The 19,068-nt window shown below is 38.1% G+C and overlaps 1 protein-coding gene across 1 annotated transcript in view; it reads left to right on the top strand.

Annotated features, from left to right (window-relative positions):
• The first annotated feature begins 130 nt into the window (after positions 1 to 130).
• Positions 131 to 19,068, top strand: part of PRIM2 (primase, DNA, polypeptide 2 (58kDa)) — a 131,849-nt gene continuing 112,911 nt past the window's right edge. The window contains exons 1-4 of the mRNA XM_010565804.1: positions 131 to 291; positions 951 to 1,054; positions 1,355 to 1,434; positions 7,903 to 8,023. Coding sequence (XP_010564106.1) covers positions 135 to 291; positions 951 to 1,054; positions 1,355 to 1,434; positions 7,903 to 8,023 — 462 coding nt within the window. The 5' untranslated portion in view covers positions 131 to 134. The remainder of the gene's footprint in view (positions 292 to 950; positions 1,055 to 1,354; positions 1,435 to 7,902; positions 8,024 to 19,068) is intronic.

Below are 19,068 nucleotides of genomic sequence, written 5' to 3'. Positions count from 1 at the left end.
GCCGGGGCCCGGCGGCGGCTGCCGCCTTCCCCCTCCCTTCCCAGCCTACCTCCCTCTCCTTCCCTCCTCCCTCCCGGTCGTGCCGCCCCCGTGGTTGAGCGCCCGTGTGGCCCCCACGCCCGCCGGCCGGGGAGATGGATTTCTCCAGCGGCCGAGCGAGGCTGAAGCAGGCGCGGCTGGCCGGGGACCGGCGGGAGCTGTACCCTCACAGCCTGCAGTTCTACCTGGACCCCCCCACGGAAAACGTCTCTCTGGTGGAGTTCGAGAACTTCGCCGTCGACCGCCTGAAGCGTGAGTAGCAGCGTCCCCGGCCGCGCCCCGCCCCCCCCGGCGGAGCTTTCGGTTCTTCCCGTCAGGGCTGTACGCGTTTTTGGCGGGCTCCGACGCTCTCTTTGCTGGTTGTTCAGGCGAACTGGCTGCCCGCTCTGCTGCAGTGACCCCCCCGTGAAGGAGAACGTGTTGCTGCAGGCCTTTCGGAGAGCCGTGACTGATTCCACGACGAGTGCTTGGTGCAAAGCAGTCGGGACTGTATAGTTTTGGCTTACACTGGTGGCTTTTAGGAGCATGTTTCACTTCCTAGCTGTTGCGACGTACTTGATGTGTCTCAGTACAGCGATTCGGATCGTTGTGGCTGGGAGCAAGGGTTCCCCTGAACTTCTGAAAACCGAGGCTTCTATCATTGCCGTGGAAACCGATGTTCTGAGACTGATCCATCAGAGTTAGCTGTCTCCCTTTCCGTGGTGGCTGTATGGATCCCAGAGTTGGGCGAGCTGTTTGGGACTTGTGGGCTACACCTCATCCTCCCTATTTCTTACCCCTTTGCTCCCCATACCACTGAAAGCAATTCCTGTGGCCTTACCCCAGTTCGTGCGTTGCCCAAGACACAATACAGTTAGATTTCTATTCAATATTTTGTCTCTAACATGGACTTTTTCTTTTTTTTTTCCCAGTGCTCAAAGTAGTTGAAAACCTTGGTGTGAGCTATGTAAGAGGTAGTGATTCATACAAAACTAAGCTGGGGGCTGAGCTCCGGAAGCTTAAGTTTCCTTACAAAGTGAGTAAAAATCAAAAAAGGGAACTTTCTTGCATTTAATTTTCTTTACACCATTCAAGAATTCTGAATAGAAGTAGACGTGATGAAATACTATTCCTAAAACTTGTATTCTGTCGTTTTGTCAGAGATGTGGTTTTTGAGAGTATGTATTTCTGTCTTTAGGACAACCCCCTTCTTTAATAGTCTTGCATTTATTGTCTTAAAGAAGAGTATTAATACACTGTTGAACAGCAATGATAAATGTGGATTTTTAATCTGGAAGAGATTATTTCTCTGAAATAATAATAATATGTTCTGTAGGCTTTGGCTGAGGATGATTATGAGGCAAGAAGAAAAGACCATATCTCTCATTTCATACTACGCCTTGCTTACTGTCAGTCGTAAGTACTTTTTGGATTATGCTGTACTCTTTATTATTAATTTAAAATGTATACAGATACTATGTTGCTTTATTATAGACATTACAGATACTGTAGGGTTGCATGGCTACTAAATAGAAAGGTAGGCTCGAACAGAGGGCTTTTTTGCTAGGAACCTGATTTCAACTGTGATGAAAAGGGATACTCAGGATCAAAATGAATATCCAGATTTTGTAATAATTAAAAAAACCCAACAGTATAAACTTTTGGGTTTTACGTACAGAATTTTGATTTGAGTCTTTTCCTTTTGACACCTTTTTTGAGATTAAAGCACACCAGTATTAAGTGTTTGTCAAGCATTCGCAGTGATTGATAATTTAACTGCTGCATATGCTTAAACTGTTGATTACTGACCAAAGCCCTGACTATGTAAATAGGCTTTATATTATTGTCTAAAGAGAGAGCCTTGTTTCTTGCAAGCTAGAAATACCATCTGACTTTGAGGTTTCCTCTACTGACTCTGCTTTTCTTCCAAATTCATTGCTGTGGATGGTTGCACTGCAATTTTTTTGTCGTGTGAAGCCTCAAGCACAAAGTTGATCCTGTCAAGTGCATTCCTGTTGCTTCAGCTGTAGTTTTTGGATGAAATTGTAGAGGTTGTCAGTGCTTTATGTCTGTTAGCAGCTTTGTTATGCTTATGCATCAGTGTGAACTCCTGACTCCTTGCCACTGCAGTCCTTTTTTAGAATTAAAACTGGCAAATATAAAGTGTGTACTGTTTCGAATTGTTAATTCAATTGCACTTTAAGTTGCAATATAGTTTGTTTAAATTAGGTGAATGTGGTAGAAAACATATTATGATACCATGATAGCTGACATGACTGAAGTGCTGCTGTGGATTGATACAGATTCATAAGCAAAAACAGACCAGGAAGGTGAGTAGGAGGGATTGTGCTCTAAGCCAGGATATGGAGCTGGAATTGATGGGGCTTTTCCTTGGAATGGGTCATGAGAGAGTTGAGAGTTTTGGGGCAAGTGTTGGAGAAGAGAGCAAGGAGGCTAAAAACATGGTGGGTGCCTGCTACAGACCATATATATAGGTACCTACAGAATAGGTAGTAGCAGAAGCCTCAAAAAGCCTCCAGATGGAGGAAACCTCACCGTGACAGGCCCTGGGTGACTTTAAACAGCCTGAAATCTTCTGGATTATTCATATCCCATCGTGTTGCCCTTTCAAAAGACACCTGGGCTGTGCTGAAGACAGTTTATTGATGTACGTGATCGATGAGCCAGATAGATCTGTGATGCATGTATAGTGAAGAACATGTTGTGGATGTGAAGATCAATAGCAGTCTTTGCTGCAGTGACTCTGATAGCATAGTTTAAAATCCTGAAAAAAGCAAGGAAGTTGAATAACAGAATTACAGCTGAAATGCCTTCTATGCTTCTCTATTCTACATATATTATTAGCGATTATCAATAACAGATGTAAAATTGGTTTCTTTCTAGTGCTGATGTTTGTTGTGTGTATTTTTATAAATTCCCTTAGTCACACTGGTCCTGCTGATTTTTACAAGAAAATATCTTGCTTTACCTGTATTGTAAGTTTCTACCAAAAACTCCTAAAAGGTAGCATCCTTAAGTACCCTGGGACTAAAAAGCACCTGAAAACTTAATGTTTCTGTTGTGGTTTAATGCCAGCCAGCAGCTAAACACCACGCAGCTGCTCACTCACTTCCCCCCACCCAGTGGGGTGGGGGAGAGAATCAGAAGGAAGAAGGTAAAACTCGTGGGTTGAGATAAGAACAGTTTAATAGAACAGAAAGGAAGAAAATAGTAACGGTAATAATAACAATGATAAAATGACAATAATAATAAAAGGATTGGAATATACAAAACAAGTGATGCACAATGCAATTGCTTACCACTTGCTGACCGATGCTCAGTTAGTTCCCGAGCAGCGATCCCCCCCCAGGCCAACTCCCCTGAGTTTATATACTGGGCATGATGTCACATGGTATGGAATATCCCTTTGGCCAGTTTGGGTCAGCTGCCCTGGCTCTGTCCTGTGCCAACTTCTTGTGCCCCTCCAGCCTTCTTGCTAGCTGGCCATGAGAAGCTGGAAAATCCTTGACTTAGTCTAAACATTACTTAGCAACAACTGAAAACATCAGAGTGTAATCCACATTCTTCTCATACTGAATCCAAAACCTAGCACTATACCAGCTGCTAGAAAGAAAATTAACTCTGCCCCAGCTGAAACCAGGACACTTGCTTATTATGCAGCTAGGGGCATTTTGAATAGTCAGTTTGGTTTCCATTATCCTCTTTTGTAAAACTTTAAGCATTTAGTTATTATTTAGATGGGACCATTGCTTTTCTGTAGGAGATGAGATGCTCTGAGGGTGGTGGTAGTGACACTTCTGAAGAAACTTCTGCTATTCTGGAAGGTAGAATTGGCTGGTGGCATGAATCTGATCTGGAATTAGAGGCATCTATTTTTGGTTAGTCTGTGCCTTCAGGAGAAACGTGTTTGGGTCAGATTCACAGAAGGCAATACAAACCATGTACCAAAAGCCTGAAAGTTAGTTATTTGGTTCAGGAGTGGAATTCACTAAGCTTTGTCCACTGTGCTGAGAAGGGAGGAAGGCATATGTGAATGACAGTGGTTAGCATGCTGAGTGAAAGGCTGCCTCAGTCAGAAATAACCAAGCAGTGACTTGGCTAAGTGAGATCTTTCCCCTGCTGCCCTGCATCTCTATAATGGCTCTGGAGTCTCCTGGAATTAATGATAGATGCAGATAATTGGGCTGCTTTCTTTTACTCTGCAAGCTGTCTTTTTGAAAGAAGATCCTTGTCTTTTGTATGCGCTTATTTGACTGCAGTGCTTGCTTAGGAAATAAATGTGAGACATGGTTCAAACCCTGTGTTTCAGAGCAGCATCTTAAGAATTAGGCTATAGGCAGGGCAGAGGTGGGCAGCTTTTTGAAGGTGAGCCACTGTACAGAAATGAGTACACGCTATTTTGGGCCACAGAATCAGCAGGGAAGAGCCTGGCTTTGTAGTCTAGGGGGAAAGACCCCTTCTTAGGGGAGTGGGGCCTTGGATAGAGCTCCAGCGCACTCTTAAAACTACTTGCAAATGTATATTTGTGTTCCCGTTTATATACAGATAGTTTGATGCAGTGTTTCAATAAAGCAGCTTGATAGTCAGTTTCCACTTAAGCTAGCTTTTTTTGTTTCTTTGAAAAGGTGGGCTTCGTGCTTACTGGTAAAATGGAAGACAGCATCTTGAGCACTGTGAGGTGACCATGTACCCAGCATTCTTCATTCCGTCTTGAAAAGCAGCTATTTCTGGGATGAGATATTTCTATGCTGTAAAACTGGCATGTGCCCCAAAAGATAAAATTGGGAGGCAAATAGAATATACTGTTCTCTTAAGTTTTTCTCATATTAGATCAGAAAAACAGGCTTGGCACAAATCATTAGGTTAATTGATGAAAGCTATTAAGGTAGGAATGTTTGAAAAAGTGTACTTGAATAGACGTAACTGCAAGCTAGGTTGAATTCAGTTCCTTGTGCCAGGCAGTTGTGTTTACAGGCTTGTTTTCCTGTGACACTGCCTTTTTAAGTTTTCAGTTGGCCAACAGTGCCACCCAGGGGTATGGGTTTACATCAACTTTTTTTTCTAGTCTGCATCAGTCCTCACTTATAAATTGGATTGTTTTGCTTTTATTTCTACATGGTCTGAAGTGGCCAGCTCCACCATTCTTGTCAGTTAAATTTGTAATGTAGTTATCATCTCTTGACTGTCCTTCTTCTGCCTTCTGAAATCCAAGACTTGAAAACTTATTCCCATATAATGTTGCTAAGATATGGTATGTACAGTCTTGAGTGAACAGTCTCACCCATACCCTTCTTTCACACACCTCTTGTAATGTCACTTGTATCTGTCAAGACCAGGAAATAGAAAAATCTTGTTTCATTCACTTTCATGGCAAACACAGCTCTAAAGAGAATTTTACTTGCATGTTGGCCATGACCATGCATTTCTGCTTCTGTCTGTTGCATATCTCTTCACTTTATCAGATTAGCTATGAAGACTCTTGAAAGTCACAGGAGCATAATCTTCACTTTACTTACTTAAGATGGAAGAAATAAATCTTGCCACCGCTCTGACAGCAAGACTCTCTTCCGTTCAGGAAACTTCAAACATACTTTAGTGCCTTTTTTTTTTTAATGTGTCACATAACAAAGACATAAGTTCTTCATCAAACTTAGCAAGGCCTTTTCTCTACTTCCTGCCATTTTTTTTTTATAGAATAAGTAAGACTTGTGTGCTGAAATTGCTCCCTCTTAAATTGACTAGCATTTACTTTTGTGTGCTTTCTGTACCCATGTTGCCCTTGCTGTCTACCTTTTGAAACTTAAATCTCAGGAATCTTCTGGTGTTGGTCGCCTAGTAAAATAGAGCTCTGGCCCATGCCCGGGCTTTTCACAAATTAACATTAAGTTGTTGGTAACTGAACTCTCATATTTAATTCCGGAATGTGAGCTACTGGTCTTAGGTTCCATATTTAGGAGAATTTTCATGTCTTTCTAAAGTACTTCTGTGTTGATTGTTGATACTTCATAACAAATATGCTGGTCTTTTCTACTGCTCCTTGGGGGGTGAAAAGGATTCCCTCCCCTCCCCCCCTGCCCCCGAGTGCTGTTACCTGATATGAAAGAGCCTGTTCTTTCATACTATTTTCCTAGTCAGGAATCTACTGAACTGATTTAAACTGTTGAGTATTCTGCACACAAAAAAGTTAAGTGGCAAAAAACGAGGAGATGTTTCTGATGTCCACGCTTCAACTACCTGCAACTGTCTCATCTTCAGCAGCAGCTTGCTTAGTTATCTGATGACAGTGACATTGCTTTTCAGTTAAGCTTGTGGTTTTGATAATAAGTGTTATTACTAATATGTGTCTGGAACGAGAGTGTACAATTTTTTTAAATGTTAACAATGAGTATAAGACATGATTTGGGTTTAGAAATGATGTAAAATTTTCTGAAGTCATAAGGAAAAAAATGAGCATAAATAATGTCCTAATGATGATGTTCCTAAGAAAGTCAGTTTTAATGTATATGCTGGACATATACAGCAATGTAAGCCAGCTCATCAGCTAGTTTGTCAACTGTAGGAAGAATCCAGGTAGGTGTGTGTATTGTAGAGATAACAGTAATATTTTCTTGTTTGGGTAACTTACGTGGGTAGGTGGGATTATAGCCTTTGATCTGCTCTCCCAAAGGAAAGGAAGAACAAGAGACCGGCTGGCCTCCAAAGTAACTATATATGCTTGATTTGTTTTTATTTTTTATTTTTTTTGCTTAGGAAAAGAAATGCAGTGTAAAGCTGATGAATTAGGAAAACAGTAAAATTGTCACATCCTAGAATTTTGTTACTGTCCAAGATGATCACAGAAGAACTGCAGAAGATCAGTCATAAAGGCATTAACTTCCATTTTAAGTTGCACAGATTATCAATACATCCCAAGCACTGAACCTCTCCACAGGGTTATACTTTACAAAGCACCTTAACAGAGCCTTTCTGTCTGGAATTGTAATTTGAATAAGAATTACTTTTCTTCAAGCCATATTTCAAGCAGAAGTTTTGTCCACAAAAACACAAACGGCTCTCTTGTAATTCGCTGGTTCCCTATGGGAAAAGGTGCTTAAATACTCTAAGGAGAACATGTAAGACTGCAGTATTTCTGTGCTCTGTGAATTGGCATGGCACTAGCCCACAGCGTAGCTCTCAGAGGACAGTTTAAAAGAATGCCCTGTAATAGCGAGATACGGTATCATCTGCATTCTGTGCTTGCATGTACAGGGTGGGTTTTGTTACTAGTATTCTGGTAGCTATTTGCTATGGCTTTGAGTAATATGCTGATGCCTGGGAACCTGAGTGCTGGAATGTAAAAGAGTCATATGAGTGCTTAGAGACTGGCTTCAGTGTTGGTCTTCTTTTATGCTGTCTACTGACTACTGTCCCTGTGTTCTCATTTATTCTCCTACTTGCTCACCTGCAATTGCTAAACCCCTCTTGCTCTTTTGTCAAGTGTTAGATGTTCTATTTGTGTTCCTCACCCAAGTTCATTGTCACGTATTTTCCTTTTGCCTGCTTCCAGGTTATTTGTTGCCTAGGGTAGAGCACTGTTACAGTATCTGAGATGTGTGCATGTTCCTTCAGCTGCAGATACCCCAAAAGTGGGAATTAAAAGAAGTAGGCTTCGTACTGTCTCTTCACAAGTCTTTTCTGATTGAGTGCTCCTTCCTGAAGGTTTCCTGCCTTCTCTTCCAAGCTTCTTGGTTCATGGGTCCCATGCCAAAGTCAGTGTTATATTTAATGCTGTGTTCACTAGGTTTGACATCTAGTTTATAACGAAAGAGAGAATGCATAATCAGAAAATGTGTTATGTTTTTTCTTTTGATTATTTCTTTGCAGTGAGGATCTCAGGCGTTGGTTTCTTCAACAAGAAATGGATCTCTTGCGATACCGCTTCAATGAACTAACTGAGACTTTAAGACAGAAATTCCTGGAACATGTTAACTTACTGTTTGAAGCTGTAAGTATGTTACTTTCTGTATTTGTGTTACGTTGCATGTGCCTGTTGTTTTTTAAAATTCTCATTAAGATAGTTCTAGTGCTTCTGTTTAAAAAATAAAAAGTGCCGTTTTGGCTTTAAAAAAACAACCACACAGAACTTCTGAACTTGGACAATAGTGTGCATGCCACAGAAACGAGGATTAACTGATGTAATTTTGTGCTGCAACAAGAGAAGCTCAGTCTGTTTCAGTCAACCAACACTTAACTGAAAAAATGTGTAATTACAAAGGTAAGTTAACAATGTTTACAAAAGCTGATAGGAGGTATTTTTGAATCAAGTTTCTGGATGGGTCGGATCTAGTCTGTGTTCTTCAGATACAGCATTCATATGTCTCATCTGTCCATCAGGGCAAATAACACTCAAGTCAGAATTACCTTGCTTTCTTTTACATGTAAGTGATGAATTATGTGATAATTCACCTTAAAGGTTTCAGCAATAAGAAAGCAATGGCTGTGTTTGATTCTAACCTGAAGTGTGTGTGCGATCCATTGTCATCAGATTACTGACTTCAGTTGGAAAATAGTTTTGGTCAACATATGTCTTCATTCATAAACTTTGCTCTAGAATCTTTGCAATCTACTAACTACTTCTAAGATGTTGGTTTCTTGCTGTAGTAACCAAAGCAAACCACAGTGACCTGGGGACTTTGTACATCGTGCGGTATCTTGAATACTGACATCTGGAAAACTATGTGAAAATGAAAAAGACATGCATTCAGGGAATACTTAAGATAGCTGTTGAGGACATAATTAAAATTTAATAATCAATGTATGAAAATCCTGATTGCTCAAGAACGTAGCTTATGGTGTAATTGTCGCTGTGGGTTAAAAATAATAGGCTTCTACTTTGCAAGTATCTTTTCAACACATGGGTGTATGTTTGTGCATGCTAAAAATAATTTCGATTCTGCTTGTTTGTGCATATTATGTGAGTTACTGGAGCTGTAGATGTGTAACCAAGACTATATTTAGCTTTAAAAAACCCAACCAAACAAAAATGCTGGTATTAGATACAGCATTCAAAAATTGCCTACTGTGTAGAAGGATTTATATATAATTAAAAAAAAAAGTAGAGTTAAATAACAGTTTTATTCTTACATAGACTTTATACACGCACATACACGAAAACTATACTCTTTTCATTTAATAGACCATTTGATTTTGGCCTATAAAATACATGCTATGGAGAATGCAGAATATATAAGTTGTGTCCAGAATTCTGTAAATGCTCTTATTCCACAGTTGTTGCTTTCTCATTAGACCTTAGATTCAAAGCTTTTGTCCCTTTTGACTTAAACTCATTCTAGTTCTTTACCAACTTACGAAAAACCCTGAAAATACCAATTCTGTCTAGACAAACAACTGTTGGTTTTCAGATGCTTTAGGGATATTACAAAGGGGTTCCTGCTGTTATATACTGCTTCATTTGTCTGAGCGGAGTAAAGGAAAATGTCTATTGCAGTTTCTGCATTAATGTTTTAGATAAAGTTTTGCATTGCAGCTATGAATTGTTTTGTTAGAAAGTTCCAGCTTTGCCTGTAGCTCTCAGAGTAAACTTAAATTAATAAAAATTGTCGTACAATCATCACTCTACTGAGAAAAACTTTCTCTTAAAATACTGCTTAATTAGAAGAACTTAAATATTCTAAAATACGTGCCTGACCTGCATTATATGTGCTGGATTGAAAGATCTGGCACCAGTGCATGTTGATGATGAAAGATGGCTTGTGCAATGTTGAGAATGAATTTGTCTAGCTAAACAGTAACACATGGGCTTTCCTGGGTCTTCAGGAGACTATTAGAAATGTCATTCCCTGGCTCAACAGACCTTTCAGTGAGCGCTGTGTTTGTGGAGCTGTATTTCCTTTGCTTATTCCCCAGTCTCATATTGTACTGTCGCAGTTTCAGCATTCAGGCTTGTGAGAATAAATAAATGTTTGCAGGTTGCTGGAAATAGCTAGGAGTATGGCTTGGTTCTGTGCTATTGAATGTGCCTTCAATATGTCAAAATGATTAAGAAGGTATTACTTTCTTACGCCTGTTGAGGCAAAAAAGCATCATTTCATTGAAAATCTACTTCCCTGCTTCTATTCCCTGCTCCCCCTCCAATTCCAGTGGGAATAGTGGGAATTTAAGCAAAACTAATCCCTCCTTGCACTATCATGTATAAAACATTCGAATATTACTAAGGAATTCCATACGTATCTGAAACAGGTCTAAACTCTGTGGTGTTATGTAGGGGCTGCTGTAAAAGTAGTTTTCTTTTTCTCAATGTTGTATTTGTAAAAGGCTTTAAAAAGGAAATGAAGACTAACTATGCTCTTCATACTTCTCTGTTAGAAGTTACAATGTTTTCGTGCCTTACTGTGCATAAGCCAAGATGGAAATCAAACTTTGTGCTCCACCTGTTAGAAAACAAGGATGGTCTTCAGGAAAAGAAATTAAGTTCTGGTATTACAGTTCAGTTTTTATATTGGTAAATGTATAGAAATTCTACTATGAAATTTTAATTGCTTAAGTTATCCTAAGAAAGTTAGTTAAATTTCTTTAAAGAGAAGACAGGCGCCTTGCATTTTCTAGATAATGGTTCTGCATTTCAGAATTGTAATCTGAGATAGGCCAGAGCCGCTGAAGTTCAGACCTCTGTGTAGTCTGGTGTAGCTATCTCTCCAGTTAACAATTCTAAGAACCACTGTAAGAAGCGATTCTCAGTATTTAAGAACTGGTCAAATTTTTTGTGGGGAGGAGGAGTAAGTGGATTGTCTTGTATAGTTTTGTCACAGTTGTCTTCATTTACAGCACCAACAAAGTGAACCTAACATTAAGAATTCAGTAACTGTCGCTTCCCTCCTTTTCATGTTTGCTTACATGCATGAGAAAGCGAGACATGTATTCATATAATTTTTTGCAGGGGTTTTGCAAACTAATTTCTGAGATTTTGTGAATTATGGATTGAGAACTATTGCTTTATAGAATCAAGAAGTTTTAATCCCACTCAGGGATAATACTTAATTGGCTGTTAAGATCTTCTTTGGAGACTTTAGCGCCAATGATCTTATTTAGCAACTTTTTGGGGAAGAATGAAGTTGTTAACAACTAGAAGAAAAAAATATTAGACTTTTTGAATTTTTTTATATGACAGTCAGCTGCGGAGAGTTTGAAGTGATAGTAGTTCTGATCTCATTAAAGAGGATTTTAGTCAAAGAGCACGAGCTTTCTGAAACAAAAATTTAATGAAAATGAATGTTTTAATTTTTATAATAGGATTTCTTATGTCCTGTGACTGACATTTATATTGCTGATGGAGCAAAATACATGGGAAAGGGTTTATTGAAATAAGTAAATACTTGCTCTGGGGAGTTTCACCTGATTATAAAGATGCCCTTTACTTGCAAAAGGAAGGCTATAAACTGTTTGAAGTACTCAGGTTAAAGATTATGACTTCAGTGTAATGAATTTGTGTTTGAACATGGATAGAATTGTGATAATTTAAAATTTTTATGATGTTTGTGAAAATAAGCTTCTTTACATTTAGTATAAATTATGGAAATTTGAACCTTAGGTCTTCCTTGAAATGTTTTTACAAAGCTGTCACTGGATTAAGTTAGTCCATCTTTAGTATTTCTGTGAGAAGCCTCTGGAACCTGGACTTTCTGAAAAAAATGGAAGTTTGCTTTGAGTTTATATTTGAGAAACTTTTTTGAACTACTAACAGGTAGATTGCATTTATATTTCTTGTAGGAAATAGCTTTGGCTAGCCTGTTTTCTGGCAAGTGTGGAAGATGCCTGGACTGGTGCTGCTCAGCCTACTGGAACATTGGTTTGGTGCTCAAAGTTTTACAGTACTCTGCAATATTAGTGTTTATATTATCCTACCAATTTATGCCAGCATAGGCAAGAGGTAGAGTGTGTGGTATTGAATAAAATGTCAAGAAAGGAAGAGGTAGAAGGAAAGCAAGAATACAAGTGGGGGAGCAGGAGTGATGAACCTCATTCTCTCTCTCTTTCATCTTTTTTTTTAAAATGTGGTGAGCTGTTAATTGTAACTGTATGATAATGTGAGATGACTGCCTCATGAATGTATGGGATTCCCTTGTTGCAACTTCTGTACATTTTTTATTATTTACATTTTTATTTTAAACTCTGATGTAGCTGTTTGTAGACTGTTATTGAGATTGGGACCCTGCTGGAGCCTTTGACAACTGATATTCTTCCAGTTAGTTGTAAGTGGTAGGAGGGAAAAAAGTTACATAAATGGCAGTGGTCTTTTCCTTTTGTTTAAGCATGGATATGTTAGGTTGGATGAGAAGAGGTTGTCAGATCACTGGTGGCAAGGGCTGAGGTTATGCCCAAGAATAGAGACTGATGAGGATTATTTGAAATTTTACTGTTGTTACTTCTCAGTTTGAAAAACTCAATGGTCTCAAATTCTGAGAGGATGTATTCAACATCTCTGACAGTAATTTGCCTCAGCTTTTGCTTTTTGGTCAGAGTTTGGGAGTGAAATTATTTTCTTTTTTTCCTTTTGGTTAAATCATTGTGTAGTGTAATGAGTGTTAGGCTCTTTATCAGAACACCAAACCTCAACTTTTTTGGGGGATGAGGGGAGTTTTAATGAAGTGCTGCTTTGCCTGCTAATAGTGCAAAAATAATAGAGACTGGTGTACTTTGTAGTATTAGTTAACTAGTTTATTTCCATCATTTATTTTCTAAACAGCTTTAAAGCTGTTGGTATTGCATTAGAAAATAAATTATCTAAGATTTGTGCTGTTCAGACACTTTAAACTTTTTTAGATATCTTTTTAAAAATTAAAACAGATTCAATTTTGAAGATGATTTCTATCTTAACAGTCATTTGTACATCTTTCATGAATAGCTTCACCCTCAAAATTATTGTAACAAGAACTTAATTCAGAATTTAGCCTGTGTTTTCTCTGAAATAAGCTGTGGTTGAACCATGCTGTCAAAGGTGATGTTTACAATATAGCCTCCTTTCCGGTAAATGGAAAGACACTGAAGAAATTTAACTTCTGAACTTTACCTTTGACAGTAGTTAGAACTTTGGGGGGCAAACAGAAATGATTTTATATACACACACCACACAGTCACTCACTCACCCTATGATACATTATTTGGTAGAAGTCCCTTCCATGTGTTTTCCTGGGAGTGGTTAGGCTTGGTCTGGGAGCAGGATTTGTTACGTGACACTTTTACAATAATAACTTCTAGGAAATAGTACTTTGATAAAGTATTATTATAGGTATTTACTAGCTCATTTAAAATGTAGTTTTCTTAGAGCAGTGTCATCAAACGGATAGCCAGTTGTGGGGTATTTCTCTTGATGTTACCTGTTCCATGGGAAAATGGCTGTTTGAATAGCATTTGCTTCATGTTAGTCAAAATCCTGCTGTCTTGCAAAAAGCATCTAGTTGTTCAGCTTAGACCAGTGGACATAAAGGAACTTCTGCTAAACTTTCTGTTTAGTAATTCTGCGGTTCTCTTGTTCAGTAAAGCTTATTTTTATACTTATTTGACACTATAATTTCTGGACCCCAGTCTCTAAAGTTAGCTGTCTTGACTTTTTATGTAATACTTCGTAGATGGCTTGCTGTCAGGTGTGCGCTAAATTTTGGGGAACTGCTTAAGGGAGAAGAGACTGAAATACTGGTTAATAGTCTTGCCTCAAAACTAAACTTACTTTTTTTTAAAAAAAAAAAAAACCCATCACACATAGATCCATGACTCGATCCTTTTTCACCTGGTGGTATACGTTTATGTTATGTTAGCATTATGTGCTTTGTCAGCCTTTGAATATGTTCAGATGTGAGAGTTTCCTGCTTTTGATGTTTCCTCGTCCTGAAAGGAGAGAAGTGCTGCATTGCCTTTCTTGACACTTTAATATGGGGCATTCAATAAGAGAAGAATATTCCGCTGTATAATTGTTTCTTTTTTTTTTTTTTTTTTTTTTTAGTAAACAAGAAATAATAAGCTGTTCCCTGTTTCTAGAGCTTGCTTATTTTTAATCTATACTTTAAGAGTATTTCCCCCTGATACGTTGAATGGTTTTCTATCACGGTAACAGGAGAATCATGGAATAGTTCTGGAGGTATTTCAGAATGTTTTCAGTCTATTCTATACTTCATGTAGTCAAAAAAAAAAAAAAAAGAAAAAAGATTTTTAAGGGACAGTGCTGTCATCATCCAGATAAATACTGAAGCTTTTTATATATGGCATGTAATTTTCAGCTCTCAAGGCACATTAAATAGTCTATGCGCAAAGTCAGTCACATAGGGAGCACAGGAAATCCTTAAGCAGCACTCAAGAGTTAAGTAAATGCTGACATTTAAGGTGACAGAGCCCATCAAAGAGAATATGCAAACACAGGTGTGCGGTTGAGATTTACATTAATTTAGGAGATTAAAGCATTAAAATCTTACTATAACTGAGTAATTACAGTAATGATGCCTGACAGTTTCTGGCAGTAAAAGCCACTAATACAGATTTTTAAGATATTTAAAGGGAAATATAGTGAATATTTAAAATATTATAGTCATTGAAGAAAATATTTTAATCTCAGAGTAAATTCTTCAATATATGAAGGAATTATATAAAGTAAATGGTTTTACAGGTAAGTGACACTTGCGCTTTAACTAGAAAGTAATTTTTCTTTCTTGCCACGAGCTGTGGGCATCTGATGTTTTGCTTTGTTTGTGTTAGGAGTGCCTGATTTTATTTCTGTCAGATTGTGATACAAGACCTCTTTGGGGTCAGTTGACATTATGCTCGAGCCCCATTTTGTCATGTAACTTTATCAGTGAGATTGGTTGTCTGTGTGGTTTTCCACATGCCCTGCTATGTATGCACCTCCCCATTTGTCCCCCTGTTCCTGCCCCAACCTTTTCACTTGTCCTTTTCCCGTTTTTCTTGTAGCTGGTTATGCATGCCCATATCAGAAGTCCTTGAGAAATGACCATACTGACACTTTTTTTGTTATAATAATGCTTTTAGACCTTCATAGTGTGAGATAAATCCTAGTTTATTGATTTGATGTTCTGATAGCCTTTTTGAGATAATCAGAATATTTATGGCAACTGCCAGAAGTTGTTATTGAAAAGCTTTCAATGTGTCTGTAAGTTTGAGGAAAACTGCAAGATATCTGGGTTATTGGTGTTCCTAGAAATTCCTGAATTAAGGTGTTGAGCTTCCTATTGTTCACATATTTGGTCTTACAGGACCTTACACTGGGGAAGTAATTAATCGTAATGATGATGATAACAACCTGAAGCCATAAAAATTGAGTAAATTTATTCTTTCCTTCACTATGTATACTGTTTATCTTTTTCTTGCCTTTCAGGGCTGTGTCTATGTATATCATACTGCACAGTAACTCCTAGATCTTAGGCCGGATTTCTGTATGTTTTTGAAATATAAAAAGGCACCTCTAATATATTCTGCTTCTTTCAGCAGTTGTTTTAAGATATTTTGGGAAAGTGAGACGAGGGTATTCTCTTTAGATTTTTATTTACACTTTTTTTTTTTTCTTCTAATACATGCCAACTGGTGCTTTATAGCATTCAAAGGAGAAATTGGGTCAAAAGTTACCTAGTCATACTGCTATCTTAGCTTTGCTCAATAGTTAGAAGTGGAGTCCCCTGGACTGGCAACTAACATGCCAGTTACTGTAAATTAGTATTTGGAGTAAAGTTTCCTTAAAAGGAAACTCTACTAGCAGAAGTCTAAATTATCTTTCTTTTCATTCCTTGTGAATTTAACTTACATGTTAATTTCTGTAATTATTAACACTTCCTTCTTTCCATGAATTTGACTTTTTCCTCAGCTGTTGCTCAATCCTTATGCTCCCTAAAGTGACAATGAACAGAACTTTCCTCTTCATTGCCTTTTCATAGAACTTTTCATATAGGAACTATCAGTTATCTAATTCATTTTTAGACAACTGCCACATATTCTGGGACCTTTAACTTTTAATTCCTGGAGTAGGCCTGCCATACTCATTTTGCTATTCTCTCCTGTTTCTCAAATCAGTCTAGTCCTCCTGTCAGAAAGTAACCCTCTGTAACTTATCCATCTCAGCATCTTGCATTCCTACTTCCTGTGTACAAATCTCAGCAGAAGCAATGCCTAATTTTGCTCTTAAATTCTGGGAGATTCTTCCACGCCATAGTCTGCTTCAGTGAAACTGATAATGTACTTGAGCTGTTCATAATCTTTCTTTTGACAGGATTTAAATTTAACAATTCACTATCTGTCTGCAAGTAATGAGCTCTCCTGCCAATATTGTATTCAATACTTCATCACTAAATTAACTGCCTGTAGCATTTTTAATGCTTGCTTTTTCTTTGTCCTAACTTCAACTTCAGGTCCTTCTGGTGTTTCTCAGATATGGCTTTTTCTTCCTCTACTGAAACTAGTTTCTAGTCTACTCAGTCATGCTTCTCTCACTGTGTATGGCTGTGGATATTTTGGTTACTTTCTTTTAACTTACCCTTTCTGTGTTCTATTTCTGTGGTGAGGACAATAGGATTCAGTTCTTAAAATTTTCTTCTTTTTCATGGATGTGTGGTATCACTGTTACTATGGTCTCAACCCTTATCTGATAGTTAAAAATACTTTTTTGCTATTAGCTCTTTATTTTCAATTAGTCTTATCTTTCCCACTTTCTCTTTGGTGGATGTTCTCCTAGCTTATGTTTAGTTTAGCAAAGCTGTACTTTTCCTTAGAACACCATTTAGTTCTTGGCACTGTCAGAAGTGTCTCCTTTGAAGCCCTCATTCTGAATTTCACCCATTTTCTGCTTTGCCTTGCATGATTTTAGCTGTCCAAGACCTACCACTTGTTCTTAGACATCAAATGAAATATCTATCCTTTGAGCATCTGCACCTGAAGTTCTCTGTAGGTTGGTGATACATCTTGTATTGATTTGGAAGATCCAGTGAACTTCTGGTTACTTTCCACTTGTTTTTTGCACAAACTTGCCATGAAACTTGTTCATCTTAACCAGTCAGACTTTGTCTCTCTCTGGGGGCTGTTGAAGGGTCTGTCTTCTGTTCATGTGGACCAAAAAGTTCGGTGGTTGCTTTCAAAATGCTGTATATTTCTTCTCTTTTTGCCTTTGACTCTTTCAGTAGCACTTTGAAGATGACAGTTGTTTTGTTTGCCTTGTGCATAAAAACTCCACAGCTTTGCTTGCAAAGTCCCCAGCACCTCTGTATTCATTACCTCATCCTTGAGGTCTGTTGCACAGTCATAAAGGCAGTGAGACTGGCTTAACACAATTTGTTTTTTGACAGATCCACATGGGCTGTTACGTGTCTCCTGTGTTTTTTCCTAAGTGCTATCAGATACTTTGATTTGTTGCTGTACCTTTCCAGGAATTTAACTTGATATACTGGAATGTGGAGTGGAACAGAATGTAGAGTTTTATCTTAAATTTATTTTCCAGTGATGATCAGTCAGCATCTTGACTGTTCTGATTTCCTGTGACCGTTCCTTCATCTTATCTTCAGACTGTTTGTTCCTTGAAACGGACGTATTTCCTCTTTGTTGCTTCCACAAGAAATGAAAATTAATAGTTTTTATCGTGTCTTTATCAGTGGTATAAGGATGATGTATAATTGAATTTAGATTCCCTTCTGTTCTGTGTTATCTTTCTGCAGTGTGCAGAAGTAAACTTCAAAGTGTAGTATATTTCTTCTTGAATACATCTTTCTGTGTTGGTGTTTCTTCTCCACAGAGCATAAAAAATCCTGTTTAAATTATCTTAGAACTTCTTCACCTCTGAAAAGCCTCTTGAAATTTGAAAAAAATATTACGACTTTTTTTATAACTTCTAGGTTGGAGGCCTTATTTTTGGGTAACTGCCAGTTGTTGCAAAATTAGCCATCTTAATTTTTTTAATGCTGTTATAAAGCACATTGTTTTAATAAAATGCTTTGGATCATAGTAATGGGGAAGGAACAGCAGATGGGAATAGTCAGCTGGGGGAGCTAATGCTCTGTAGTGCATCTGCCAGCATTTGAGAGGAAAGCACTGCAAAATAAAAGGAAAGAGCAAAATGCATTAGTGTTAGAGTTAATTTTTTTTTCCAAAGTAGCTCTTTGATGTTGCTATTGAAGTGCTTTTTTAGCGGCTTTAAGCAGTAGAAATTAAAATTCTTTAATTTCCATTTTTATGATCAGAGCACTCCTATGAGAGACTTACTGATATCACTATTATGCTTATTTCAAAAGCATGTATCTCAGTAGTGGGGCAGTTGTATAAATATTTGTAGTTTAGCTTCTTGAAAAAATGTTTTATGACTGCCTTTATTGGGTACGGAAGATCCTAAAGTCAGATTTGGATTAATGAGAATGGGACTGGTTTGTTTCCTTAGTAAGGACAGATATAGGCAAAAGAAAATACTCAATATCATGTCTAGCCACTAAAAGGCTGTGACTATAATTATCCATTTTGGTGTATAAACCAAAATGTTCTTCTGATTGGGTTTATGGCTTTGTGTTTCAGAGGTATCAAATAATACTTCTTCCTTTCCCAAACAGGATGGGGAAAAATGCTTACAAGTGGAAACTGTCTAGAGCCTAATTTTACTGTGTGGAAACTTACACCACACTGTCATGGTTTAACCCCAGCCAGCAACTAAGCACCATGCAGCTGCTCGCTCACTTTCCCCCCACCCAGTGGGATGGGGGAGAGAATCGGGGGGAAAAACCAAGTAAAACTCATGGGTTGAGATAAGAACAGTTTAATAGAACAGAAGGGAAGAAAATAATAATGGTAATAATAACAATAATAAAATAACAACAACAATAATAAAAGAATTGGAATATACAAAAGAAGTGATGCACAATGCAGTTGCTCACCACTTGCTGACCGATGCTCAGTTAGTTCCCAAGCAGCGATCCCCGCAGGCCAACTCCCCCCACTTTCTATACTGGGCATGACATCACATGGTATGGAATATCCCTTTGGCCAGTTTGGGTCAGCTGT

Source organism: Haliaeetus leucocephalus, unplaced genomic scaffold, assembly GCF_000737465.1.
Source record: "Haliaeetus leucocephalus isolate CR32 unplaced genomic scaffold, Haliaeetus_leucocephalus-4.0 Scaffold195, whole genome shotgun sequence".
Taxonomy (NCBI): Eukaryota; Metazoa; Chordata; class Aves; order Accipitriformes; family Accipitridae; genus Haliaeetus; species Haliaeetus leucocephalus.
This window is presented reverse-complemented; position numbering and strand designations above follow the sequence as displayed.